The sequence below is a fragment of the Oenanthe melanoleuca genome, chromosome 12, assembly GCF_029582105.1.
Source record: "Oenanthe melanoleuca isolate GR-GAL-2019-014 chromosome 12, OMel1.0, whole genome shotgun sequence".
Classification (NCBI taxonomy): domain Eukaryota; kingdom Metazoa; phylum Chordata; class Aves; order Passeriformes; family Muscicapidae; genus Oenanthe; species Oenanthe melanoleuca.
Window position 1 is genome coordinate 16,054,477 of NC_079346.1, and position 27,523 is coordinate 16,081,999.

The 27,523-nt window shown below is 58.6% G+C and overlaps 2 protein-coding genes across 6 annotated transcripts in view; one reads left to right on the forward strand and one right to left on the reverse strand.

Moving 5' to 3' along the window:
* Positions 1–5,700, forward strand: part of RAD54L2 (RAD54 like 2) — a 67,413-nt gene extending 61,713 nt beyond the window's left edge. For 3 of the 5 annotated variants that reach the window (XM_056501214.1, XM_056501216.1, XM_056501215.1), the window contains one exon: positions 46–5,700. In XM_056501214.1, coding sequence (XP_056357189.1) covers positions 46–1,031 — 986 coding nt within the window. In that variant the 3' untranslated portion in view covers positions 1,032–5,700. The remainder of the gene's footprint in view (positions 1–45) is intronic. The other 2 variants (XM_056501218.1, XM_056501219.1) reach the window with 1 other exon arrangement.
* LOC130258121 (semaphorin-3D-like) lies at positions 5,619–27,523 on the reverse strand. The gene is made up of 18 exons (XM_056501220.1): positions 27,313–27,523; positions 16,228–16,406; positions 11,896–12,056; positions 11,154–11,216; positions 10,834–10,953; positions 10,453–10,555; positions 10,223–10,351; positions 9,765–9,910; positions 9,425–9,539; positions 9,231–9,300; positions 8,747–8,891; positions 8,456–8,672; positions 8,263–8,351; positions 7,774–7,815; positions 7,370–7,527; positions 7,080–7,144; positions 6,792–6,922; positions 5,619–6,709 (listed from the first exon to the last, which is right to left on the reverse strand). The coding sequence occupies exons 2-18, from the start codon at positions 16,349–16,351 to the stop codon at positions 6,290–6,292; spliced, it is 2,298 nt and encodes a 765-aa protein (XP_056357195.1). The 5' UTR covers positions 16,352–16,406; positions 27,313–27,523; the 3' UTR covers positions 5,619–6,289.

The window sequence follows — 27,523 nt, forward strand, 5'->3', positions numbered from 1 at the left end:
TGTTGCCTCTTGGCCTTCTCACCTGTCCCATCTGCTTGTTTGCAGGCTCCCAGAGCTCTTCCCTGGAGTCCACGAGCAATGGCAGACACAGTGCCTCATCCCCGCAGCTGCCCAGCGCCGAGGAGCTGACTCGGCCCATCTCCCCCGACAGCCCCGAGATCATCAGCGAGCTGCAGCAGTACGCGGAGGCGGCGGCGGCGCGCGAGTCCCGCCACGGCTCTCCCAGCACGGCCGCGGCGCAGCCGCACGGCACCCGCACCGAGCCCACGCCCGGCGCCGCCCGGGGCACCGAGCAGCGCCTGGGGGCTCCCTGCACGGCTCCCTCCGTGTCCTCGGCCCTGCCGGCCGCCAGCCAGCACGGCGACGCCCACCCGGTGTTGGACTTACGGGGCAACAAGCGCAAGTCGACGTCGCCGTCAGCTGCGGAGGAGCAATCGCGGAGGCAGCAGAAGAAGCGCCAGTTGCCGTCGTCCGTGCAGCCGTACGAACACGGGTACCCCGTTTCTGGTGGGTTCACCATGCCTCCTGTCTCTTTAAACCACAACCTAACCCATCCATTTGCCTCCCAGCCAGGAAACTCCTTGTACATGGGCACTGGCTCCTCTTATTACCAGCTGCCCAATTTACTCCCAGACCCTCATCTGGTGTTCCCTGTGACTACTGACCCTCTGCTGACAGCCGGCACCGCCAGCTCTTCTGCTGCTACCTCAGCCACCGCCAGCGTCCCCTCATTCATGCTAAACCCTTCTCTGGCAGGGGTGCTGCCCAATTACTCGCTTCCCTTCACGCAGTCACTCCTGCCCGAGCCCAGGATGTTCGCTCCTTTCCCAGCCCCCATCCTGCCTAGCAGCCTTCCCAGGAGCATGGCATCTGCCTACCCTGGCTACGTGTCCCCTCACTCGGGCTACCCGGCTGGGGGTCTCCTTCGGTCCCAGGTGCCTCAGTTTGAAACCCAGGAGGTCCCAGAGGTGGGATGCAGCTCTAATGACGAGGACAAAGACGACGATGTCATAGAGATCACAGGGAAATAAAAAGGCCCAGCTCCTGTTTGGTCTCAGCTCCGCCAGGAGGCAAAAGTTGCAGGACCTTTTTGGGAGTCAGGATTTTCCCTCTGGGCAAAGGGTGTGGCGTGGGGGTGGTTTTGTTCTTTTCGTTTTGTTTTGTTGTTCTTTAGCTGTCAAGGATAAGAATTGTATTAGGGGCTGGGAGATGGGAGAGGGATAGAGTGGACCTTTGAGAGGCGAGGGAGCAAGAGCCGGGGAGGAGGGAAGCAGCAATGCAAACTGTAGGAGTGCCTCCCCCCACGCTCCGTCTGTCTGTCTGTCTCTGTTCTCTGTCTTGTCTGGCTGTGGAGGCTTGGTGTTGTGAGTCACTGCCCCTCTCAGGCCTGGAGGCACGGGCTTGACTGCTGGCAGGGCCGAGCTCCCTCTCACATGAACTGCCTTATCTGTGAACTTCTCTCACTGCGAGAGGGGTGGGCCGGGGGTGACTCCACCACAGGTTGGGGACAAAATGTTTTTGGTGGGGAGGGAGCTGGGAGGCATCTACATTGTGTATGTTGGGGCAGGGAGGGAGGGGATTGATGTCAAATAAAAGAAGAAAGAAAAAAAAAAGATAAAAAAAAGGAAAATACCCCACAATTTGTCACCCTCTTCCAATTCACATGAGACTAGTGTGAGGGCTCCAGGCAGGTTCCTGTGCCAGGGCTCTGGTGGGGGCTTCCCCCAGGCCCTTCTGGAGGGTCCCGTCCAAGGTAGGTTGGCCCTGTGGGTCTGATGCCACCTCTGTGTGCCAGTGGAGCAATCCCACATGTCTTGGTGGCCATCAGAGGGGAATCCTGCTGACTTCCCCATATCCTGCCAGGCTATGTGAAGGCCATGTCTCACCCTGCTGTGGCCCACCAGATCCAGGGGTGGGTGGGCTCACTGCTGCTTCTGAACAGCACCAGGCAGTGGAGAAGGCTGGGAGGGGACACTGGACCAGTGCCAGTTATTGTTGAATCTGTGACTAGAGAGACTTTCCCCTGCACAGAATCTCTACGTTAATTTATTTCATGAAGGCATAATATTTATTGTCTGGGGAGTCTTTATTTCTACTTTTAAATTAATTTCCATATTAAAAAAATAAAAAGCTGGCCTCCATTATGCAGTGGTCACTTGTTGGGTTGTCTGTGTGGGGAGGAGCAGGTGGTTGACCAAAGTCTAGCATAGGAGCAGGGCCAACTGCGGAGGTGGCCTGTGGCTGACCCAGGTGGCACCGGATGGATGTGTTCCATCAGGACATTCTGCCAGAGCAGGAGCTGCTCTGGATGCTGAGCAGCTGGAGGGAGGATGGAATCCTCTTGTTGTGGGAAGGAGCACATGTGGAAGCCTCCTGTGCTTATTCCCAGTAAGAAGGAGGAGAGCTATGAGGTGTGTGGAGCTGGGAAAGCAGAGCTCTTGCTGGGGAAGTGCCTTTCCCCACTCAGGGAGTGGCCTCCCTGCTCAGCCCAGGAGTGCAGAGCCTGGTCCTGGCCCTACCAGCAAGCACCCCAGCTGCTCCTCAGGGCCAGGGCTCCCAGGGAGAGTCTGGGATATCCAGGTGCAGCTGGACTTGGAGCATGTGACTGTGTTTGTGAATGCACTAGGATGGACACTTGATATCCAGGAACCTCCGTGTCACATCTGGGTGTGAGCTGTGCTCGCCTGCCTTGATGTCCCTGGAGCTGGTGGTAACCTGTAGGGGACCCCTAGGCCATGGAAACTGCAGTCACTGGTGTTTGCTGGACCAACCAGGTGTAGGAAAGGGCAGGATGTCCTGACATCCTCCACCAAAGGGGTGCTCCCTTCCTTAGAGAGAGGGTTGTGTGTGCACGCGTGTGTTACGGAAACACAATAAAAAATGTTATGGGGCTTTCCTAGTGTCTTTCTCTGTTTAATGGACATTGTCTGTCAGACATAACCACACCATTCATAGAAGCCTTAGATCAACAGTTTAGCTATGCAAATTATTTTAATTATTTTTTTAAAAAAACAAACATTAAAATAGTGCTTTCTTCTTTAACATATCCTAGGAGTTGAAAACCGAGGGGTTCTGAGCAAACTGCTGGACAACTTGTCTTTGGATGCACCATGGAAATAAAAATCAAACCCCCCCACAAAAGTAACAAAGCAAATTAACTGATGGTGTTCATGCAAGTTTCTCCAAAGACTTGACAGTGCTGCATCTGTGAGTCATGCCCTCCTGTGCTCTGTGTGTCCACCTCATGACCAGCTTGCCCAGATGTCCGTTGCATCCCTGTGAGGCTGTCAGTTTTCCTGTGGATTTGGGAAATGGACCTAGGCAAGGGCTTTCCTTGTCGAGAGTAGCAAGTGTTGAGACCTGCGGGCGCGTGTGGGAGGTGGGACCGTGAGCAGACCCCCCAGAGCCCCTCCCGTGGGGGTCAGGGCAGTGGCTCTCCTCCAAGGGAACCTCCCACGTTATCTCTGAATGGGGCCTGTGCTGGGACAAGGTGTGAAGATGTGGTTGGGGGCAGTCAGCGCTGTGATCTGGGTGTGGTACTGGTGACTGCACACCTCTCTGCTCCTCGCCTCTCCAGGAGAGCACCCAGGGCTTCCAGAACAGCACATCCCTGTGCTGCCACCTGATGTTCTCCAGTGGTCCCCCAGCAGAGCCTGAGCCCTGGGGCTGTAGGAGCTGAGGATGACTGGCATTCCCAGGGTGCAGAATGTGCACCAGGCTGGCTGTTAACCCAGCACCAGGGCGAGGTGTGAGGGCTGTTCCACCTCCTGTGTGGCCATGGCCTGTGCACCCCTCGGCACCCTGCTGTGGTGTGGCTGCCCTGTGCATGACCCGCTGCTGGCAAACATCCGCAGCACAGGGCCCTGCACAGCAAGTGCCCAACTGCAGCCCCAGCTCTGCCCCATCCACCAGCCCTGGGCCCCCCTTAGAGAGGGGATGGACCCTGGCAGAGCCTCAGCTGAGGTGGTCACAGAGATGGCTCTGATGCCCTGACCACAGGGCTCCTGTGGGAGCTGGCAGTGGCTGGGGCTGCGCCCCCACGATGCCACGGGAAGGATTTCCACTGCCCCACAGGAGCCACAGGGGGGTGTGGGAAATCCCCAGTGGGGGGAGCTCTCTAAGCTCTTAAACTCCCCTTCCCTGGGGCCTGCCCTTCTCCCTCATCTGCTCTCCCCAGAGGTTTCTCCTCTCCAGCATGTGGTTCTGCAGAGGGTCCTCTCTTGGTTTTCCTGAGCCTGGAACAGGGGCATTCCCTGCAGGGGTTAAATTTTTCTTTTGCTGCTGAATTTCTGTCTCCGAATGACCTGATGGGAAGCAGCTGCTGATTCTCAGAGGGGCTCTGGGTGACACTGAGGACAGCAGTGCAGGACTCTCTGCAGAGGGTTTTGGACAGTAAGGAAGATTTGTGAGCACAGCCCAAGGCTAGGGCAGATCTGTGGCGGCCTTGGGAATGGTCAGCTACCCTCTACACTGGCACCCAGCCCTCAGCCCTTGCCTTTGGTGGGGGGTTTGCTGTCCTGGGGACAGTCAGGTGAAGGCTGGGTACCACTGTGGGACAGTGCCATGGGCACAGGGCAGTTGCTGCTGCTCTGGGCGCTGGGCTTGTTGCCCCCACTGTTGATGTAGCTTCTTGGGTGCTGCAGGGTGGGGGCAACACAGCCCAGCCTGGCCCATTTTGGGCAGGATCTGCTGCATATTGTCCTGGAGTGTCTGGGAGGGTGGGGAGGTTGGGTGCAGCTACTTGGAAAAAGCAAATATTTTGTCAAGCAAAGGGTGGGATTTCCACAGGGTCTTCACTAGAAATTATGTGTATTTTGACTTAATGATGTCAGTGAATCATAGAATGGTTTGGGCTGGAAGGGATCTCAGAGATTGTCTTGTTCCAGCCCCCTGCCATGAGCAGGGACACCTTCCACTAGAGCAGGTTGCTCCAAGCCCTGTCCAGCCTGGCCTCAAAGACTTCCAGGGATGGGGCAGCCACAGCTTCTCGGGGCAGCAAATTCAAGAGGCTAAATGTGTGAGGATTGCTGCTGTTTTGAGGGTGGCTTCCAGGCCAACAGAGATAAGTACAGCAAGTACCTTCACAGCTGGTGTTTCTCACCACTCTGGAATAAATTTTGTTGATCCAGTCTTGGAAAGACCGGGGGTGGGGGAGGGCTGGGGAGGGGGCAGAGGTTGAAACAGGGACCATAGTCCAGCTAGATTACAGTGAGGGATGGCTCCTTGCACCTTGGAGCAAGCACTCCCTGTGAAGGGAAGATGGGGCAAGTGAGGGAGAGCAGCCTCTGCCACCTCCCAGACCACCACTGCTGCCTCAGCTGCTTCGTGTTACCCAGCTCGGAGCTGGAGTCTGGCAGATCAGATCCATGGGAGCCTGAAGGAATCCATCACTGAGTCTCATTTGGGGTTTTCTGTTGGTTTGGATTTCTTTTTCTTTTTTTTTTTTTTTTTTTTTACTACCGCCTTAGTTTGTGGCCTGTCTTGTTGTGGTTGGAAAGAGGAGTATTGCTAGCCAGGTGGGTCGGTTGGTTGGCCCCACGCATGATCATGTGCTTCCCTCTTCTCTCTGTCGAACGGGATTTGCTCACCTGATCTCCCAGAACAGAGACTTTGAACAATTTGTTGTTTATATGATGTATTTATTTTTACTTGTGTTTCATGTCATTTTTTTAAAAAATAATAAATTGTAAGTTGGTATAACTGCCTGTTGCTTCTCTTTCTTTTCTTTTTTCTTTTCTTTTTTTTTTTTTTCCCTCAGTAAAATAAATGTCAAAATTAAAAAAGGAAAGTGGTGTTGTTTGAAGTGAGTTGGAGCTGGGCTGGGCATGAGCATCTCTGCACACCTGGAGCTCAGCTTCAGCCAGCAGTTGTGTCCTGCTGCTTCCAGCAGCACCTGGGCTCCATCCACACCTCGGTAGTCTCCCAGGTGAGCATCCTGCCGCCTCCAGAGCGAGGGAGGCGTTGCACGGCTGATCCTGCCGGACTCAGAGAGCCATTGGGACAGCTGGCCCTTGCCCCTCCTTGTCCTCTGTGCTTATTGCTGCTGATGATCATCAGTCAAGGCCAGGGGAAAACAAGGAAAATAAATACTCTGCAGGTAAATAGCTTAGAGTCTCAGAGAGCCGGCGCGGGCTGCGTGCCCTGGCCCCGGTGCCGGCGGGGCTTGAGGTAGTAACAGCGGGGCGGTTCTGCACGGGGCGGCAGAGGCGGCCCGGAGCTGGTGCCGGCGTGCGGGGAGAGCCCTGGAGAGCCGGGGAGGGAGCTGGGGGCAGCCCTGCTCCCTCTGCCCTCACGGGCGCTGCGGGTGCCTCCGCACCCGGCCGTTCTTGCTGTCCGGGGACGGGTGCTGCCACTTGTGCCAGGCTCGCTGCCGCTGGCGCTCCTGCAGCCGCAGGGCGTTGCAGTAGGCGTCCAGGCTGGTGCCCGGCGCTCCCAGCGCCCGCGGGAAGCCCCTGGAGCCCGGGTGCAGATCAGTCCGGGCCCGCGGGCTCTGGTGGGTCCCTCCCGGCTCCCCGTGGGTCCCCTTGCTCCGTTTGTGCGGCGGCAGCTCCGTGGCCTGGTGCCCGATGACGCGGAGGCTGTAGCGGGTGAGGGGCCGGGAGAAGGAGCGCTCCACCGCCTGGCACTCGTAGCTGCCCATGTCCTCCCTCGCCAGCTGGCGGATCAGCAGCCCTTGCTCCAGCACCAAGAAATGCGCATTGTTCCTGACCTGGAGCAAAGGCAGAGCTCGTGGGTCAGTCCCTGGGGACAAAGCCACTCCTGCTCCTCGTCCCCCCGCCCTGTCCCCGTACCTCGCTCGGCGCCGTCTCCTCTCCGCGCCGCACCAGCCACCGCACCGAGCTCTGCGGGGAGCGCGCCAGGCACTCGAGGAACGTCGAGTTCTTCTCCACCCCAAAAACCACCTTCTCCACCACAGCGGTCCCTGCAGGGAGGGGGTGATGCCCTGAGAGGGGCTGTGTGACCGGAGAGAGGGAGGCAGCGCGGAGCAGCCGGCCCGCGGTGGGGACACCGCTTTCCCCCCGCCCTCCTGGCACGGCGCTCCCTGGGTACAGCCGGCTGCCCCCGGAGCTGGCGCTCACCCTCTGCCGTGTCCTGGCACTGGCTGAGCGGGTCAGCTTCCAGCACGTCCTGGCAGCGGGCACGCCTGTGGGAGAGCAGAGAGGGCTGTGGCTGTCCCACCCCAGGCTGTGGGATCCCTCTGTGGCAGTGCCTCAAGAAGGGGGACCAGGAAAGGGTGGGTGGCAGGCAGGCAGAGCGGCAGTAGGGGTCTGGCTGATGGGTAAAGCTTCAGGGCTGCCGCTTGCCCTTCCCTGCTCCGAACAGCATCACCTTGCGGAGGGATGCAGGGCTGGCTTGGGCACACACTCACTTCTTCTCGGTGAGCAGGTGTGGGGCGCAGCTCTTGCTGTCCCAGGTGCAGTAGGGATCCCTGGCCAGGCAGCAGTCGGTGCAGGTTCTGCCGTAGAGCTCGCAGCGGTACAGGGAGAGCTGGAGCAGCCCGTGGGTGCTGCTCACAAACAGCTCCTGCTGCTCGGGGAAGCGGGACAGTGGTGGTCAGCACCCACGGCTGGGACCGGGGCTGGCAGGGAACAGATCCCTGCTGGGGGACAGTAGGAGTGCGAGGCAGAGCCTGCCGCCCCCTTAATGCCCTGGCAGGATCCCATTCCCTAAATGTGCACCCCTGGGGCCAAGGGACCGGCAGAGTCGCTGGGATCACCTGGCCTCTATCCCTGTCCCCGAACTGCTTTAGGGACAAGCAGAAGGGACACTCACCCGCTTTGGTGATAACTTCATGTCCAGGATGGGAGAAGGTACCTGGAGGGGAAACAAGAGGGTGCTGCAGCCGTGTCAGTCCCTCCTGGGTGCCCCAGCCTAGCAAGTAGGATTGTGTCCCCAGGGGTCACAGGATGCCAGAAGCCTGGGCCAGGCTCTGCTTAGCATGGGCAGCCCGGGACAGATCTGCCCAGCAGCCCTGTTTCAAACCTGGGCTCAGCCCTCTCATTTCAGTGTGGGCTCCAAACTGCAACCCGCATTTCCCCTCAGGGACTGGATGGCGAGCTGGAAGATGACTTGGCTCCAGTCCCACTGCTGGCACCCCTCGGTGCTTTACTGCTGCCCAGGGCAGGTGGGAGCCCCCAGCAGTGAGGTGAGAGCAGCCAGTGATTTCCTGCAGAGCCTGCAGGGAGGGTGCCATGGCCACCAGAGAGTGTGTGCCCCAGCCATCCCACTGAGTCCCCGTGGTGCCACCCCGGCTGCCTGTACCTTAGTGACGCTGATCTCCTCCAGGCTGATCACCTCGGGGCCGGGGCTCGCCCCGCCGGCCAGGGCCACCTTCAGGACTTTGCCGTCATCTGTGAAGCAGCGGGAGGAGCTGTCAGGGCTGGGAGCCCCCGGGCTGGCCGAATGCCCCCGAGCTGGCCCGTGGTGCCACCTGGCCGAGCGGAGGAGCTCCCACCTGTGCCGAGGAAGAGCACGTCGTGGCTGTCGGTGTCCAGGCGGTGCACCAGCAGCCGCCGCAGCCGGTACGGCACATTGACCCGGGCCAGCACGGGCTGCCGGCCCTGCGGGTACACGGGCTCCCACATCAGCTGGTGGCTGCGCATGAAGCTGATCAGCTCGTCGGGAAAGTCCTTGGTGGACTGCAGGAGGGGGTCGTAGGTCTCACTGGGGCACTGTGTGACACACGGGCGGCATTAGGGCCGGGCCAGGCTGTCCCGCCCCCCTCAGCTGCTCCCCGTTCGCTTACCGTGCCGGGCCGGGGGTAGGGAACACGGCCCTTGTATTCCACCCAGCGGTAGTCGAAGCCCTCCTTGTGCGCGAAGGGGCCGCTGAAGGCGGCTCTCACCGCGGCCATGGAGTAGATGCAGACGGCAGAGCCGCTGAAGACACCGCTGCGGGCGAGCACAGGGCTCTCAGCGTCCCGGCTGCTCCAGGGGACCAGGGGTATGCACACCCACCCCTGAGCCCACCCTGTGCCCTGTCAGCCCTGGAGTCACGCAGAACATCCGGGGCTGACAGGAATCCCCTTGGCACAGCCAATCCAGCCTGGGCATCACCGACTGCGCCCATGCCAAAGCTGTGGTTTAGTGATGTGCTGGTGAACCAGCAGGAGGGAAAACAGGGAAATGCTGGTGGCCCTTCCTCAGCCGGCTGGGTGCTGCTCCTGCCCTTCTCCACACAGAGCTCCCCGGGGAGCAGCCCTGGTGGGGGCTGGTGAGGGTCCTGCTTACCTGGAGACCGTGAAGAGCCCAAAGACAAGGGGGTTCCGGGGGTCCCGGGTGTGCAGGAGGAAAACATCCTCTGCAAAGAGAGGGGTGGAGGTGAGGCACCCCAGAGCTGGAGCACTGGTCCAGAGGATGCAGGTGGGCGTGCTGGAGGGAGCAGCTGTGGTGGAGCTGCATTGCTCCCGGCTGCAGACACTCACCCAGCTGGTCGAAGTGGGTCTCAGTGCCCTGGGGGCCGGGGATGGAGCACACCAGGCGGGCCTTCAGGAACGTGCTCCAGCGGTTGATGAGGCTGCGCTTCCCCCCAACATCGTTCTGCCAGGCATCAAGAGCCAGGATCAGTCCAGCCTCTCTGAGTCTCCACTGCTGTGCCCTCCTCACTCCCACAAAGGGACACCCCCAGCCCTGAGCCTTTTGCCCTGTGGTAGCTGTGCAGTGACACCCTCACATTCCTCCGCTTGGGATGCTCCTTGGTGCGCAGCAGGTAAAACCCCACCTGGTGGGACAAGCGGCCACAAGGTGCTGGCCTTGGCAACTGACCTTGCAGACCCTGGCCACCCTGGCATGGATGTGCCGCCGCTCCCACTGCCCAGCTTCCATGGCCGTCTCACGGAAGAAGATGTAGACTTTGTCATCGTGGGGGTTGTAGGTGTCTGGGATGGCGTAGGCACCAACGAATGTGGGCTCTGCGGTGGGAAGGAGCAGCACAACGTGACCCTGTGCCCTCATCCCCCCTGTGGTACTGCCCTGAAAGCCCCTGGGAGCAGTGTGACATGCTGAGGGGACACGGGGCCCTTTGAGGCTGAGCTGGCTGCCCAGGAGGCAGAGCACCATTCCCAGTGCTCAGGCTGTGAAATGTGCTGAAGCATGGGTCCCACCAGGGGCTTCATTAGTGCTTCCCCTGCAAGGAGAGCAGGCTCAGACTGGAGCTCTGGCCCCAGCCTCTCCCCAGCTGGAAGGAGAGGTTCCCCACTCCCCACAGGTGCCCCTGCTCCTACCATGCAGCCAGTGGTCCTGGTTCTGCTCCGTGCGGATGTAGCTGGGCTCGGCCCCATGGACCCAGGTCCGGAAGAAAGCAGCGCTGCTGCCCATGAAGTCACTGGAGGTCCCTGAATACAGCTCCCCACCTGCAGGGCCAGGGGGTGTGGGTGGGAGGCAGCACCTCGCAGCACAGATTATTGCCAGAATTCCCCTCCCAACACCCCCTGTGCTCCTCACTGGCTCTTACCCAGCAGGAGCCCCGTGAAGGGCTCGTGGGGGCTGTAGGGGCACCGTCCTCGCCCCGACTCCAAGGAGTGCGTCACCAACTGCATGCGGGGAGCCCTGGCACCCTGCCAGAGACAGGGGAGAGATGTCAGCCCTGGGGGAGTCTGGGAACAAGCTGGAACATGGGGGAAAGGAGGTTGATGTGTCTGTGATGAGTGGACTCTTGAGAGGGATGCCAGAACCTGGTCCCATCCCCATACCCAAGCCAGGGTTGCTCTCTCCATGTGAACGTCAGGGACTGCATCAGGCTGCCCACCCTCCTGAGGCTCTGGGGCTCCCTCTCCCCCAGGGAGAGGGGTCTTTTGGCACGTTGTGCCCCAGGGACATGTCTGTCCAGGCTCACCTTCCCCCTGGCTCCCAGCTGGATGAAGGCACAGACGGGCTGGTAGGAGCCGGTGCCACAGGCAAACACGTGGCTCTGGTTGAAGGGCTGGAGGAGGCGGATGAAGTTGGCACACTCGGTCTGTGCAGGGGAGATGTCTGTCAGTCCTGAGCTGTGGTGACTGCTGGGGGTGTGGAGCCTGGCCAGACTCTGTCCTGGCAGCTGTTCAGCTGGGCTCGGCTCCAGGCAGACCCCCAGGCTCCCTTTTGGGGTGATGGGGTTGTTCAATATCCGTGGTGAGCTGCCAAAGAGGATGGGTGGGGGCTGCCAGCCCTACTTACCTCCACATTCCTCCCTGCCAGCTGGCAGTGCTTGACCTGCTCCTTGGGGGCTGGCCAGAAAATCTGAAACACAGAGACCCCATGGATGCAGCCCCTGCTTCCCTTGGCCTCCTGTGGCACCAGTGGGAGCAGGCTCAGCCCATGGGGGTGCCAGGCTCAGGTGCACAGTGAGGACATGGGGTTGCTCTGGCACAGGTCTGACACCCCCTGAGTCCCGGTGGGCAGCCTGCCAAATCCACTCAGAGTGAACCTGGCCTGGAGACAGAGCCTGGGCGTGCCGTGGCCCACCCAGGCAGTGGGCAGGCTCTCCTGGATCCCAGCCTGTGGGAACACCAGGCTGCAAGGCCTTAATGGGATTTTCTTTTGTTGGGCTCTGGCCGTACACCCGGCCAGCAGGATGTCTTGGGATGACATTAGTGGACTCTGCTGGAGCTCTTGAGGCAGCAGCAGGGACTAGGTGTGACTGCAGGGCTCTGGGCACTGTCTGCAGTCCACCCAGGTCACATCTCCTGGCCAAGCCACCCTGTCCCTCTGGCGTCAGCCCTTCCCTGCAGGGCTCAGCTCCACCAGGGATGGGCTGACCCCACTGATTGAGACATCCTGGTATAAATGTGTCCCTGGTGAGGTTAGAACAGCCCAGTTCAGAGCATATCCACCTCCACGCCCTGGTGCTGGGACAAGGAGTGGCTCCAAGGGAGGAAGTGGCCAGCCTGGCCAGGGCCACCGTCCTCCCAGCACTGACCTTCTCAGGCTCTCTGTTGGGATGGTCCAGGTGGAGAAGGAAGATATGATTTTTTGCTCCCACCATCAGCCAGGCCCTGTCTTCATCCATCAAGAGGGCTTGGAAATCCATCCCATCCCCTGAGGCCAGCAGCAGGCGAGAGCTGTTGGATTTCAGCAGGTCTGAGGAGCACAAATGAGGTTGGAGAAAGAGAAACCCATCCCTCCCTCTTGGGATAGCTCTGGTTACCTACCCTAGCTCTGAGGGTACACCACATTCCTGCCACTGCCTTGGCAAAACTCACCACCATTAGTGTCCCTGAACTCATCATGGAGCCTCCTCCACATGCCTAGCTCAGGGAAAGGGTCACTCCTACAGAGAGCAGAACTGCTCTGACCTTGCCCTGGCTGGGCTGGTTTGCAGGCACAGGGCAGGATAGGGGTTCAACCCCAGTAGCTCAGAGTGCTCACTGACCTGCCTTCCAGAGGAACTCCTGGAGCCCCAGAGCCTCTGCACCCTGAAACCGTGGGCAGAGCATGGAGCAGAGAGGTGACTTACTTGCTGTGACTCCCTGGGCTCCAAGGAAAGGCTGTATGGAAACAGAGCCAACACAGCCTCTGCACCCACCCCTAAGGCTCTGAGTCTGTGAAGTGGCTGCTGGGCTCTACCCCAGGCACAGAGTCAGGTGAGTGGATGGATGCACTGGGACTGAGCCCTGTAAAGGAATTCCCCGTCTGTGCCCAACCCAGCACACCACATTTCCCACCCTGTGTCCTGAGGCACAGCCTAAACCCAGCATTAGACTGGCTCAGGGAAAGGTCCAAGGGTGCAATAGACTCCTTTGGGAGTGGAGACAGGACAGTGGGAAAGGCTCTGCTGTTCTGGCTGCAGCTCCTCCCGTGCAGCAGCCGGGGAGGCTGGTCTGGCCCTTCTGGCACAGTTGTGGCCATGTGGGTGTGTGAGGAGGACAATAAGCTGTTGTGTCTCAGTTAAAACTCCGGAAACAACATCCCTGGGGCCAGTACTGGTCCGTGATGTGCAGTGCCAGGTTTGGGGCTGGCTGTGGGGCGAGCATCCCCCCAGCACAGCAGCTGCCGTCCCCTGCCCCTGCTCCCAGGGACCAAGGTGGGGCAAACCAGCATTGAGGCAGGCCCTGGAGCTTCCAGAACTCATAACACATCCCTTCCCTCTCCAAAAGTGACAGGACCTGCCTGAGGATGGAGGGCTGGGGATAGAAGGCTGCTCCTGGCTTTGGTGTGGTGCAGGGTAAAAGTGAGGGGGACATGGAGATGGTGGGGGCTGAATGGAGCTGGAATGTGGCTGGAAACCCAGGGAAACCTGTAAGACCTGGGCTAAAAGTCTGCCCAAAACGGCAGGGAGTGAAGCAGTGTGTGGGGAGCAGGGGAAGGAGGCGCTGGCCGGGTGGATGCAGGGGGGGCAGCCCGAGGGTGGACGTGCGGCCCCGGCGCAGGTGGGGTGGACGTGGGCACAGGCACGGCTCCATCCAAAGGGACCCGGCTGACCCGGGAGGCTGTCTCACTTCCTTCCACTCCTTTTCCAGGGCAGAGGGGAAGCAGGAGGGACCAGAGCCTGCGGGCTGGAGACGCTCTGACATGTGCTGGTCCCTGCTGGGACGGGCAGCAGCAGCTCCCTGCCCGGACCCAGCAGCCAGGCTGGCTCCCAGCAGCACTCCCGTCTGCCCTGGACACAAATCCTCCTCTGCCAGGAGCAGCTCCAGGCCACATCGTGGGCTCCTGGCTCTCCTGCTGCTGCCACAAAAACTGCACAGCCCCACTGCACTCCCTGCCTTCCCTCGGGTGCCAAGGGCTCTCCTCTGGGTACCAGAGATGCGGGGCAGAAGCTTCCCAGCCCTTTCCCACCAGCTGGATGGGATTAACAGCTGAATTCCTGTCCCTTCCTGCGGGATCTCCAGCAGGGTGGAGATGGTTCACCCTCCTGTGTCTGCCAATGCTCCCAGGACTTGCCTGATCCCGGGGAAATGTCAGGCAGGGCTCTGGGACGGGGCATGGGGTGGGAGGGTAAAGGCTCATCCTTACACGAGTGTAATTAAGAGGAGTGGGTATCTGCTGGTCACCCCCTGACCTGCAGCCCTGTTCAAGGTCAGGCAGGGTGATGAAGAGCCCTCTCTGCTGCCTCTGGTACTGCATGGGAGAACCCTGGAAGGGCTCAGAGCCCTGCACTTGCACCCTCTGGCAGGTTAATGAGCAGGAGGGTCTGAGCCTGACCCCATGGCTCTGCTCCCTCACCAAAGGGACATCGAGTGCTGGGATCCAGACCCAGGGAGCTGCTGCACACAAAAAAAAAAAAAAAAAAAAAAAAGGGCTCCTTCAGGTCATTAGATCCAAAACTGATTCTGGAGACAGGGAACCAGGGGGGCTCTGCAGCAGCCATGCCATGGCCAAACCTGTGGGTGAGCCCAGAGAAACATCCTCTCTTTGTGTTCACTATCTCCCAAGGCCGTGCTGTTTGGATTTATTGCAGGGACCTCTGAAGGCACCTTGTCCCATCCATCACCTCTGCCTGCCCCTCAGCCACAGCAGGCTCTGTGTGGGGTGACCCCGAGCTTCCTGGGGTCACAGCCCGGCTGTGCAGGAGGGCTGCCCTCTCCCCATCCCCTCAGCAGGCACAGCAGCCCTGGAGGGGATCCCTGAGCCCAGAGCAGCTCGCTGCAAACGGGGCTCTGGCCCCTCAGTGCTGCCGGCCGTCAGGGATGTGCCAGGGCAGCCCTGTGATAACAGAGCCCTGTGACCTCCCTGTGCCCTGAATCACTGCTGTGGGTGCTGGCTCTGGGTCCTGCCTGGCTGCAGATCAGAGGCTGGCACAGCACCCAGGCCGGTTCCTGGGATATTCCCAGGAGGAGCTGCCAGGCGTGCTGTGCTTCCAGGGCTGCACAGCCTGAGCTCAGGCAGTGCTGGGCTGACCCAGGCTGACCCAACCATGCCCAGGCTGCCCTGTGTGCTATTATTAACCTTCCCAAACCTCCTGCTCACCTCCTGGGCAGGGTGGGAGCCGCTGCTGTTGTTCCTGGCCCCGTGCCCTGTGCCCCATCCTTCCTGTGCTCTCCCGGCCGTGGCTGCTGTCATTTCCTTCTCCTGACCCTGCTGACGTCTTCTCCCCCTCCCCACCGAGGGCTCTGCTGCCACCCCCCTGCTGGGATCTGAGGGCAAGGCTGATCCCGTGGATGGACTCTCAAAGGCCTCCTTTTATTTATTTTTTTCTTTCCTAGGGGTTTTTAAACCTAAACTTCTCAAGGCATTGTGTCCTTGAACCTGCCCTGTGCTGTCCATGAGTCACATCCCCTCACCATTGTTCACTCTGTCCTTGAGCCCTCCAGATGCTGGGAGCTTCCTCTTCTGCCTCTGCCCAAGGCTTGGGGCTTTGGGCATGCCTGGCCCTGGACACTGTGGGGCTTTGAAGCCAGCAGTCCCCTTTCTCCCCAGCTGCCTCCTCTCTCTGGCTCCAAGGAAAGGCAGAGCTGAGCTGTTTCTGAGCTGAGCTATCAGCAGGGCCATCTCCTCACACAGATCTCCTGCATCCCTGGGAGGTCCAGCCCTCTCCAGCCACAAATGGGGGGCATCTTTCACCGTGCTGGTTGTCCCTGCCTGGGGAGCAGCTTCTCAGGGTGATGGAGTGGGCCAAGAGCATGGCCCTGGAGCCTGGAGTGCCTTGGGAAAGCTGCTCCACCCTGTCTCAGGTGTGAGTGGCTGGTCCAGCCCTCCAGGTGGTCACATCCAGGACAGCACTGGGGATGTGCTGAGCTGCAGCCCTCCAAAGGAACTTGCTGTTTCTCACACAGGAGAAGCTGAAAGCAGCTCAATTGGCCACATCCATGCTGCAGGTTCATGGTGGGGAGAGAAGCTGCCAGGATGGCAGGGTTCTGTTCTAGCTGCTCAGGCCATTCACCTCTAGACTTTCTCTAGCTACTCCCTTTCCACACCTTTCTGGGCTGTGTTTTGTGCTGCCAGTCTGCCCTTGCTGCATCTTCAGGTCAACAAAGCAATCCCCCTCTGCATTCCCCAGGGGTACCCAGCCCAGCCCAGCCCAGGACACACCAAGGGGGTCCGCAGTGAGTCTGAGCAGAAGGACACATCCCCTCTGGTCCCAGTGTTCTGCTGGATCAGGGCAGGACATTCTCTGTCCAACCTCCTTTTCCAATGGCAGCAGCACTGGTGTAGCATCCTCAGGGACTGTGCAGCCCTGAAACATCCTGAGGGCCCAGAGTGTGGAGAGGCTACAGCCACAGCCACAGGGCTGCCTGTCTCCCCAAGCCCTGAGCACCTTCTTCTCCCTGCAGGATGCTGCCCCAGCCCCCCAGGCAGGTGCAGCCCTTACCTTTGTAGGCGAGGCGCAGGCGTGGGGCGTGCTGCTTCCATGCCCTGCTGCTGCCCGGCTGCCGCAGGAGGAGGCAGAGCAGGAGGGTGGCCAGGGGCAGGCAGTGGCCAGGGGCAGCCCACATGCTGGCACAGGGCAGTGGCAGGGCCTGCTCACCTCACAGCACCATGGTACACCAGCTGCAAGAGAAGGGGGAAGGCTGCTCCAGTGCTCATGGAGCAGGGTGGGCCCTGGAGGCAGCTGTGCCCGGGACACCCTCTTGCTTCCCACCCCCTGGCAGCTCCAGCACATTCCCTGTGCAGGGAGCTCCCAGGCCAGCTACTCCAGCCTGCCATGGGGAGGTGTGTGGGTGTTTGTGCCCACATCAAGTGGTACCTGGGAGCACTGGGGTTTGGGCATCATGGAGGTGACTGACATGAGGGCAGTACACCCTCCAGTGGGCTCTCAGAGCTTGGGCATCCTCTGCTCAGTGTCTGCTCTGACCCCAGTGCTTGGCAGAGCCTGGTGAGGGATCCCTGGTACTCATCTCTTCCCAGCTTGGGGTTAAACCTCATCCCTTTCTCTGAAAGGGCAATTCATGTTGTGGAGTAGTGTGTGCATGACACATCTCTGGCTGGGATCTGTGCAAATTCCTGGTCACCACAGAGCTCTCTGAGGCCACCAGCATCTGCTGGCTCCAGGGTGCTGTGGATTGGAAGGTGTCTCTAACACATACCCCACTTTGGAGTGTACAGGGGTGCACAGCCTTGCACAGCAGCTCCCACTGACGCTGCCAGGAGCAGGGCTGGCCTGCCAGCTCCAACCAGTTAATCCAGGATACTTAGATGCTTTTCCCCCACTTAATAAAAAACCTGGTCCCCACATGGCAGCTCTGACTAAATCCCCATCTTTCTGCATATTAACTTCTTCCAGTCCCATGACTGAAAGATTTCAAATGAGCTTTTTGGCTCATCCCTGGCCAGAGGCTCTTGGCAGAAGGAACAGGGGATTCCTGCCATCCCAGCAATGGGCTGTGGGAGGGATGGTGGAGCCAAGTTTTTCCAAAAAGAAACCCAGCTCTGCCTGGGGAGGAGGTTTTGGACTGGTGGAGATTGGATTTCTCTCCCTCCCAGCAGCAGCCTGTGGCTGGGCTGGGCTGCAGCTCCTTTTTTGCCCCTTCCCTGCCTTCACTACTGCCTGGATCTCCTCTGGTCAGAGTGTGACTCTGGCCACAAGCTGCTGCTGCTCCAGGTCCTTCCCCTGCACCAGGAGACCTGGGACATGGATGTGACCTCAGGGTGGTGGCTGTGCTGTGCTCTGCCTCTCTTTAGTTAGGGACTGCTCTCTCCACCCATCCAGCCCTTCCTGGGCACTTTTCCACATGTCAACCATCGCCTGGGGAGGGGAAAAAAACCACCCCCATAAGCATGATGGGTTTAGCCAGGTTCAAACTGCTCCTGGGCTGTGGAGAGGTGGGGTTCTCTGTGAGAAGCCCATCAGCCACATGGGGATTCACAGGCAGTGCTGCCCCACAAACACCTCCCCAGCAGCATTACAAGCTGCACCTCAGCTCTTCCTTTGCCCAGCACCTGCAGTGCACCCAGAGCCACCCTGTGGATCTCAGCCATGCCCTGAGCCAGCTCTGCTCTCCCAAGGGTCATCACAAGGATGGGACTGGGATGGATTTGACAGGGATGTGGTTTTTTCCTTTGCCAAAGTGTGTTGTGTTGCTGCAGGACTTGGGAAAACACTGTCCTCTAATTGAAGGTTTCTATAAATGGAGCTGGGTTTGTGCTGGGCTTAACTTTGGGCTAAGGCAGGTTGGAGGAATCTCTCACGACCCAGGGGATGCCAGGGCAGGCTGGGATTCTGTGGATAACAGGCAGGGCACAGCTCCTGCCTCAGGACGGCTTCATACAGGGTGAACTTTAGGGACAGGCATGCACTCCTGTGTGCAGCTGGGCTACACCAGCACTCCAGCTCCTGCCCTGGGAATGCCTTAGGGGCTCCCTCCCTTCATGCCCAGGCAGAGGTGAGGCACATCCACCTCCTGACACCCAGCTAAAATCCTGGCACAGCCCCCTGAGCCCTGAGCCCACAGCCCCTGGCACAAGGACATCCCTCCCTGGGCCAGGGAAATATCTGCAGGAGGTGAGGAGCTGGGCAGAGTTTACACAGAGAGGGGGAGTCGGTGCCTGGTGGATGGAAACAAGCTGGCAGTGGAGAATCCAGGGTTAAATTAAACACTCCCAACAGCTTTAAATAATCAACTGTCCAGAGCTGCAGCTCTTTCCATCTCAGTTTGGAGAGGGAGGTGCTGATGAGAGTGGGCTGCCAAGAGAAGGGGAGGCAAGGGGTTAACATTTCACACTCCAGGCACCACAGGACCTGCAGGGGAGAACTTGGGGGGTGGCAGCCTTGTTCTGGGGGGCTGGCAGTCACCAGGAGTGCCAAGCATTGGTGGCACAAATGGTGGCACCACGGTGCTGGGCTGGGTCTGCCAGCAGTGCACCAGGTGCCCTGATCCCAGCAGCTTCCCAGTGCCCTCCTTCCCTCCCTCCTTCCCTCCCTCCTTCCCCTTCTACTGGAGTTCTGCAGAACTGACAGAATCACAGGATGGTTTGGGTTGGAAGGGACCTTAAAGCTCGTCTTGTTCCAGATGATCACAGCAAGGATGCACCCATGGGTCAGGCTGCTCAGGGCCCATCCAACCTGGCTGGGAACACTTCCCGGAATGGGGCATCCACCACTTGTCTGGGCAGCCTGTGCCAGGGCCTCACCACCTTCACAGTAAAGAATTTTTCTTAACATCTAAACTAAATCTCTGCTCTTTTAGGCGAAAGTCATTCCCCCCGTCCTATCACTATCTGGCTGTGTAGAAAGTCACTCTCCCTCATTTTCATAAGCTCCCTTTAATTACTGTAAGGCTGAGCTGAGTTCTCCACGGAGCAGAAGTCCAGCAGGTCTGAGGTTCTGGGCTGCCACACAAAATCCCCTGGAAAGCCTTGCCAGAGGGTGAGCAGCCCAGAGAAAAGACAAATCCCTTCTGTTTGCGACGTGGGTGCAGGAGGGAATCATTTATCCCTGAAAGCACCAATTTCCTCCTGACAACGCCTTTGTGTTGCAATGCCGTGAATAGTTTAAACCAGCCCGAATTTCGGAGGGGGAAGGGCCCTGGCAGTGGGTTTATCAGGCTGAGCTCGGCTCCGCAGCCGTCCCGCAGCACCAACAGCAGCGCTGCCAAGCGCTCCGCTAATTCCACAGCCCGATTGTATCCCAGATAATCCCCACGCGCCATTGACAGCCTGCTGCCTTCTCCAGTTACACGGCAGGGCAGGGGCAGAGGCGAAATGCTGTCCCCAACAGCTGGGGGACCTCAAGGGAGAGAGAGGAGCGGGGGGAGGAGAGGAGTGCACCCCCTGTCAGCATCCATCCATAGGGATCATCCCCGCAGCGAGAGGGAGCCGCAGGGAGCCAGGACCTCTCCATGGGGCTGGGGCTTCCCAAGGTTCCCAAGCACCCAGCCCTGCCTCCAAACCGGAGCCCCACGCTCCTGGGACCGTCCTGTCTCTCCCACCATAAACCCGGTGTCATAAACCCCCTGTGCCACTTCTGGGAGCTGGGACAAAGGACACTGAGGGGCAGAGCCAGGGCAGGAGGTGCCTCCTCCCGGTGCCCATCCCGCACACACAGCTGGGTGCCCGTCCCATGCTCTGTGCCGGGAATGCGGAGCAGGGCGAGGGGAGCGCGCACAGCCGGGGCTTTGCCTTGGCCAGCACTGCCCGCAGCTGTCCCTCTTCCCAAAGCACCTCCTGCCCCCTCCCAGCCGCAGGAACAGAGCCCTCCCTGCCCAGCCCGGCGCTCTGGCTGTCCCTCTCCATCCCGGGATGATGGATACCCCGGCAGCTGCAGGCACAGGCAGCTGTCGACTTTCTCCAGTGGAAGGACAAAGGCAAAAGGGCGAGCCCTCGCTGCCTTCCCCCGAGCTGTCAGGTTGGGGCAGCGCCAGCCCCTGGGGCAGCCTGTGGTGCTGAGTGATTTGTGGGAGGAGGACGTGCCGGTCCCGCTCCACCACATCAAAGCTGGGACCGCAAAACCGAGTGCCGGACCGGGGTGGCACTGGGACACCACGGTGTGCCCTGAGAAGCGCTGGGGTCCCGGTGAAACCCTCGGTAACAAGATCACACGTGCCCACGCAGATCCACAGAGAGCGAGAGGAGCAGATTATTGCAGGGTTGGATGAAGGGAATGTTGGGCTGAGGCTGCTCCAGGTTCACACAACCATCACACAGCCAGGGGACAGCAGGATCCCGTCCAGCCGGGACATCTCCCCCACTGCTGCCTCCTGGGATGCAAGTCCCTGGGCTGCAGCTTGCCCCAGAGCACCCTTCCTTGCCAGGCAGCTCTGCTGGAGTGTGCCAAGCCCCACGGGTGGGGATGAAGGTGCCCAGCTGCTCCTGGCACCCAGCAGAGCCTGGGGGTGTCACCCCTGCCAGCCTGGGGGCTCCTCACTCATGGGAGCTGGGTGACAATGGCAGTGGGGCAGGGACAGCCCCACGGGGGCTGGTGATACCAGAGGGGCCTCACTCTGCCTGTGAGACACCTCAGAGCAGAAGAGCAGCATCTCTAACAGAGTTTGAAGCTGCAGCAGCTTCAGGCACGCTCCAGCTGGGACCACATCCTCTGAAAGCAAATGGGGAATTGCCAAGCCTGAGGCTGGCCAGGGTATTAATAACTGTTTATGGAGGGATAAGGAGCTGGCTTCCCTTAACATTGTGCTAATCCCTTTCTTGAGAGGCTGCTGGCTCAGTCCCTACCTCTCCCTTGCTACTGAGAGGTGAAGCCTGACCTGGCCTGGCTCTTGGGCATCTGGCTGGGAAGGTGGCCCAGCAGAGCACAGTGACAGGCACAGTGAAGGGCTGGATTCCCTGCAGGATTTTTAGGTATTCCTGAATGTGCTGCTTGAAATGGGATCTCCACTGTTCCCCTCCTAATTTACCCCAAGGGCATCCAGCCCCAGGGAGGCAGCAAGGCCAGCGTGCAGAGAAAGCTGAATGGAGACACAGCATTTATTGCACCTTGCAGGTCTGCTCTTACCTAAAATGCTGCCAGAGCACAGGCAGCTTCCAGCACAGAGCAGTGCCACAGTCCTGCTGCCACACCAGGGCTCCTGCAGTGGGGAAGCCACACTGGGACACCAGGGGGAAGTGGTAAATTCATAGGGGATTGGGTTCCTGCATGGACAGAGCAGAGGTGGGACAAGTGTGGGTTAACTTGATGTATTAAACTCTGGGCTGACTTGGCATACTGAATTCCCAATTTGCCTTCTAGTGCAGTTGAGAAGCTTAAATTTCTTTCACAGAATACAGAATAACAGGATTGTTGGGGTTGGAAGGGACCTCTGGAGATCATCCAGTCCACTCCCCTGTAAAGGCAGGTTACACAGGAATGTGTCCAGGGGGGTTTGGAATGTCTCCAGAGAGGGAAACTCCACAACACCCCTGGGATGTCGTTCCAATACTCTGCTACTCTCAATGTAAAGTTCTTCCCCATGTTGAGGTGAAACTTCTCATGTTTTCTTCATGGTCATTACTCCTCTTCCTGTTGCTGATCACCACTGAAGAGTCTGGCACCATACTCTTGGCACCCACCTTTGAGATATTTATACACATTAATGAGATTCCCTCTCAGTCTTCTCTTCCCTAGACTAAACAGGCCCAACTCCTGCAGTCTCCTCAGAAGAGACACTTCATGATAGGAAGGGGCTTGCCATGCTTTAATGCTGTTAAAGTACCCAAATAAGACAGAGGAGAGGCTGCACTGCCTGCTGAGCTGCCAGGCCAGGTCCCCAAAGCCTCGGGGGTCCCCAGAGGCAGCACTGAATTCCTCAGAGCCATTTATACTCCAGTGCTGAAACCCACCCTTGTCACCTGTCTGCCACCTGGCCTGACACTCAGCCCAGCCCTGGGGAGGCTCAGGAGCCCTGCCCCACACAGGAGCTGTTCTCTGGGCTTCAGATTTTGCAGGCTCAGCCTGGGTGAATCCCACATGTGCTGAAACCTGGCAGGGGCTCCAGGGCCAGGAGTCAGCATGGACTCCAGCAAGTGGCAGCTTTGCCAGAGCTCCTTGCCATGGACTGGCTGTAAAGCCTCTGCTGGGAGCAGGACTAAGTGACACTGGGGTTTCCAACACAGAGCTCCCCATCCCTGGTCACCAGCTGGAACCCGGTGTCACAGCTGCTGCTCCTTTGGTGGCCTCTGGAAAAGAGGTGCTGGGTTTGGCTGGGGTCCTGGTGGGACCCCTACAAGAATTCCAGCAGAGACCCAAGGGTGGCAGGGGCTCTGTCCCCAGGGGTGTCTCCAGGAGCAGCGAGCCATGGGAAAAGAATTCCTGTTCCCTGGGCAGGCTGCAGCCTTTCCCAGCACTCCCAAGACAGCGCTGATTTCCTCCTGAAGCTGCAGCAAGCCCACGGGATCTGCAACATTGATTTTCTTCATTCACATGGGGATTATTGCTTCCCAAACCTCCAAATCTCCAAACCTATTGAAAAGGGATGCTCAGCACCTCTCCGAGAGCTTTTAGTTTTGCCACATCTCCCCATTCCAGGCAGGAGCTGGCTGTGAAACACCTGCTCTGCTGCTCAGTGACCCGGCTCATGAGCCACTTCACCACTGCCAGCCAGGGATACGGCTGCTGGTGGCACTGCCGGGGCCACTGACTGTCACAGCTGGGGCTGTGACACTTGAAAGCCCCGCAGTGTTTTCTTTTCATCAGCGGCAGCTCCGCTCCCGGCGCTCCCGGCCGCTGCGCTAATTGGAACAGGCTGGGCAGGCGTGGGGGGCTCGGCCGGAGAAAGTATTTTAATGAGGATGGACGGTGCCTGAGCTGTTATCTGCTTCTCCTCAGAGCCTCTTGGCTGGGCTCCGCGGGAATTGCAGCCTGGATTGCCGGGCGAGGTCTCTGGCTCACAAACCTTGGAGCCCAGCAGAGCTCCGGCACCTCCGGCCGGGCTGCGCACGGTGTCCCGGGACAGGGACAGACACAGGGACAGACACAGGGACACGGCCAGGGCCAGGCTGTGCCGGGCTCCCCAGGCACCCGCAGCCCCTCCATCCCACCCCGCATCCCGGCAGTGCCTGTGCCGGGTGATTCCCGGGACGAGCAGCAGAGATGCTGGGATGGACACTGGGCCCTTCACCCCAGCAGCTGCTCCGGCTCCTCCCGGGGGACGCCAGAGCGGCTCCAGGCGGAGCTGAAGGCGCGGCCAGGGGCTGGGACAGGTCAGGCAGCTGTCACAGCGCCGGGTGGGGGACCAGGGCAGCAGGGGACTCCAGAGCACAGAGCTCCCCTCCTTCTGTCATTTCCCTGCCCTGTCAGCATGGACACCAGGGAGGGTACCCCCTCCCAGCACTGTGCCAGGGTCTCCAGAGGGTCAGAAGCAGACAGCACCACATTCCACGTCCTCCTGCCCAATCCCTGCCTCATGTGAAGGGCTCTGTGCCCCCACGGTCTCATCTGCACAGGTTCCACCATGGAAGGTGCCCGTGGCTGTCAGTGACCTGCTCATGGGAACCGTAGCAGGGCAGGGATTGACCTCAAGTGTCTCATCTTCCCCCAAGCAGCAGCTCATCCTCCTGAAGCACAGAGCAGCTCAGCACTGAGCCTGGCTCCGTGCACGTGGCTGTGGCACACGGTGGCAGAGCTGTCACCGTGCCTGGGTGGAGCACACACCGTGGAAGGGCAGCTCTCCCCTCCCAGGACAAGCAAGGCACAGATTGAAACTGAAAGCCCTTGTTTTCCTTTTCACACTACAGACAGCTCAGGCCAAGTTAGCTGACATCAGTGGTCTCCTCCTAGGAAAGGGGGAAATAAACCTGGACCCGATGGTGGGAGAAGCAGAGTTCCTGCACACAATAAATGGCAGCTGGCCAGCACACGAGAGCAGAACAATAACCCCACAGCTGAGTGCTTGTGAACGGTGTCATTCCAGGGAAACCAGATCCTGGGCAGCCTCCCAGGTCAAGGGGAGCAACAATTGTGCTCCAGGCCGTGTCATGCTGGCAGTGCAGAGGGGCTGTGCTGGTCTGGAGCACACCTATGGATGCCTGCAGGTACAGTGGAGCTGGGGGGAGATCGGGGGAACATGAAATTGCTGAGCATGGAGGTGACAGAGCCCAAATATCCTACAGTGACCACACTGGGGAATAATAAAGGTTTTTCTTTGCCAGGAGAAGGCAATGCTGGGGGTTTATGGCTGTGATTTGGGATAGTCTAGTCTTTAGGAAAGGAGAATGACCAGGGCCCCTGTGCTGTGAGTACAGCCCTTTCACTTACACAGGTCATTTCACCATCCTGTGCTTCAGTTTCTCCAGGTAAAATGTGCTGGAGAAGGTTCAGCCAGCTCCTGTGAGCAGGACAGGAGCAGGGAGGAGTCGGGTGGCTGCAAGGACCTGAGAGGAGCAAAGATGGAGACCCAGTCCAGGGCAGATAACACTGTTTTCATCCTCTCTCCCTGTTCCCACTCCCCTCTTTGCTCCCTGCTCCAAGCAGTGGGGAGCACGATCCCCTGATCTGACCTCCTCAAAAGGGGCATGTGAGGCTGGGTGTGTCCCCCTATTCCCCATCCAAGAGCCATTCCTGGCTGCCCCCGGGCCAGGAGGTGACTGAGCCGGCTGATCTCTCTGTCTCTGCAGGTTTGTAACCATGTCAGCTAGTGCCTGTAAGGATCTAATTGCCCTGTGCTCTCTGAACCACCTCTCACTGTAATCCCAGATGGAGTGGGGAGAGACCAAACTTGGAGGAGGAAGCAGCTCAAAGAGTCTGGGAGCCAAAATTTACAATAAATCTTCGTGCCTTCTGTAAACAACCCCTGAGAGGGTGTCACAGGAACACTGCAGAGAGCAAGGCAGCAGCAGTCCCATCTGGAACCTCTGCCAGCTCGGGCTGGGTTTGGCAGAGAGCAAGAGCTGCCCAGGAGCCCAGACTTGGCCCCAGCTCCCTGTCCTGGAGCTGGGTGCTGCTGGATGCTGCTGCTGGTGGGCATCACCTCTTGTCCAGCCAGATGAGATGGCTCAGGCTGTGGCAGCTGCTCTCCAGCCTCTGTGCACAGGCAGGATGGTATTTGGGAGAACATCTCACATCCTTGGGGGTTTCCTGTTTAATTCTCAACCTAAGGAACTGCAGCAAACGATCCCTGTCTTACACGCTTGTGGAATTCAGTGAGATTAGATTAGGGGTGAATTCTTCCCATATTTCTTATAGGGCTGATATCTCTGCCCTGGCTTTCAGATTGACTTCCCCATCCCCAGCTCATTAATCAGCGGGGTGTTTGTGTCTCTGTCGTTTTCAATGCTGTTAACTGAGCAGGAGTAATCTGTCTGCTCCAGCAGCCCATGGTGTCAAGCCAGTGACCCGTCAGGGCTGCCTGACCCCTCCCTTTGAAGGCTGAGCAAGGAGAGGCTGGCAGAAAGCTGGGACACGCTCCACTTGGCCGAGAGGAAGCTCCCCGTGGCCGGCATGTGTGCGGGACGGCTGCAGTTCTGCCACCAGGTCTCCTGCAGCACTTCCCCTTCCCTCGGGCACATGGCTGCAGAAAAAATTGCTGCTTTCCAGTTCAGCAGTGTTTTCCTGACAGTGCTCAGCAGCTGGATCAATGCAGTGGATCTTTAAAGGCAATAAACTTCTTAATTAAGGGCAGGCTGACTGCAGCTGATTGCCAGTGGGCTGTGCATCCCATGGCCTGGCTGCCTCCTAGGGCTGCCACACACTCAGGAGCTGTGATTCAGGCCAAGGATGGTCTTACCTCAAGGAAAGAGAGAGAGAGAGAAAGAAACAGAAAAAGAGAGAAAAAGAAAGGAAAGAAAGGAAAGAAAGAAAGAAAGAAAGAAAGAAAGAAAGAAAGAAAGAAGGAAAGAAAGAAGGAAAGAAAGAAAGAAAGAAAGAAAGAAAGAAAGAAAGAAAGAAAGAAGGAAAGAAAGAAGGAAAGAAAGAAAGAAAGAAAGAAAGAAAGAAAGAAAGAAAGAAAGAAAGAAAGAAAGAAAGAAAGAAAGAAAGAAAGAAAGAAAGAGAAAGAAAGAAAGAAAAGAAAAGAAAGAAAATAAAGCCCTCTTTGTTTTAATTTAAGTTCTTTAAGTGCTTTGCTATTTTTTTCTGGACATAAACCACCATTCAACTTTCTCCTTCCTCCCTCACCCTGGGTATCAGCCCCTCACACCAAAACACCCACCCATCACTCTCAGGACACTGCAAGGCTCCCGACTCCCAGCCATCCATACCCAAGGTCTGTGATGCTTCCAAGCAGAAGGATCATTACTTAAGGGACTGCTTTGCAGAGCACTTAGCATTTCTCAGGCTCTGTTTCTTTTCTGCCTGCTGTATCATTTGACCTGAGTTTCTGAGAGCTGAGGCATTGCAGAGGGGGTTGAAGAAACACAATTTCCCTGTCCCAACAGATTTTATAAAGCCCAAGCAGAGGACAATTCCCTCACTGATCAGGGAGGCTGGTTTTTTAGGGGTTTTTTTCTCCTTAGATCACAACTGTTTTGGAGAAATAATTATCGATTTTTATCTGGTGAGGAAGGAGAAATCTGAAAAGTTGTCTCTGAGCAGTGGCAAAGGCCCCAGCATGGGCTGGTGACAATTAGCCCAGTGTGGGTTTTTGGGCTGTAAAACCTCAGCAGCAATGCAGAGCCTTGAAACTGAGAAACCCCAGAAAAAGAGCTTCAGCATAGTAAAAAAGCCCAAATCCTCCTGGGACCCAAGTAACAGTATTAAAAGATACAACACAAACGTAGAAAATTATGTCAGCGGATCAGAATAAGGTAATCTTTAGGGTCCCTTCCAACTCAAACCATTCCATGATTCTGTAAAGATTAGTAGAACTTTTCACGGCGTGCTCGGGCAAACGGAGCGGCAGAGTGAGCTCTGCTCTGTCCGGGGCTGCGATGGGAGCAGTCACTCATGAGTTACCCCGCACGAAGCTGACAGCGAAAGCGGAGAGCTCGGGAGCGATGAACCCGGCTCAGCGGGGCTGAGCTGCTCCCACCGGGAACGCTCTCAGGGGCAGCCCGAATTCAGGAACAATTAAAGCCATTGCTCGTTACTCACCGGCCAGCGGGATCCCAGCGGCTCTGCCCGCCCTGCTGCCGCTGCAGCGGCTTCTCCAGCCCGACCGGAGCACCTGGGGGCGGAGGAGGAGCCGGGGGTGGGGGATAGCCGGGGGCAGCCCGTTCACGGCCAGCCCCGCTCACGGCCAGCCCCGTTCTCAGCCAGCCCCGCTCAGCCCCGGCCCCGTTCTCAGCCAGCCCCGCTCACCCCC

Coding starts and splice junctions, on each gene's coding strand:
- LOC130258121 (XM_056501220.1), bottom strand. CDS start 16,351: ATGTGGGCTGCCCCTGGCCACTGCCTGCCCCTGGCCACCCTCCTGCTC. Junction 9,911..10,222: donor CCAGGACCACTGGCTGCATG/GTAGGAGCAGGG, acceptor TTCCCACCGCAG/AGCCCACATTCGTTGGTGCC. Junction 8,673..8,746: donor CCTACCCCCGGCCCGGCACG/GTAAGCGAACGG, acceptor TGTGTCACACAG/TGCCCCAGTGAGACCTACGA.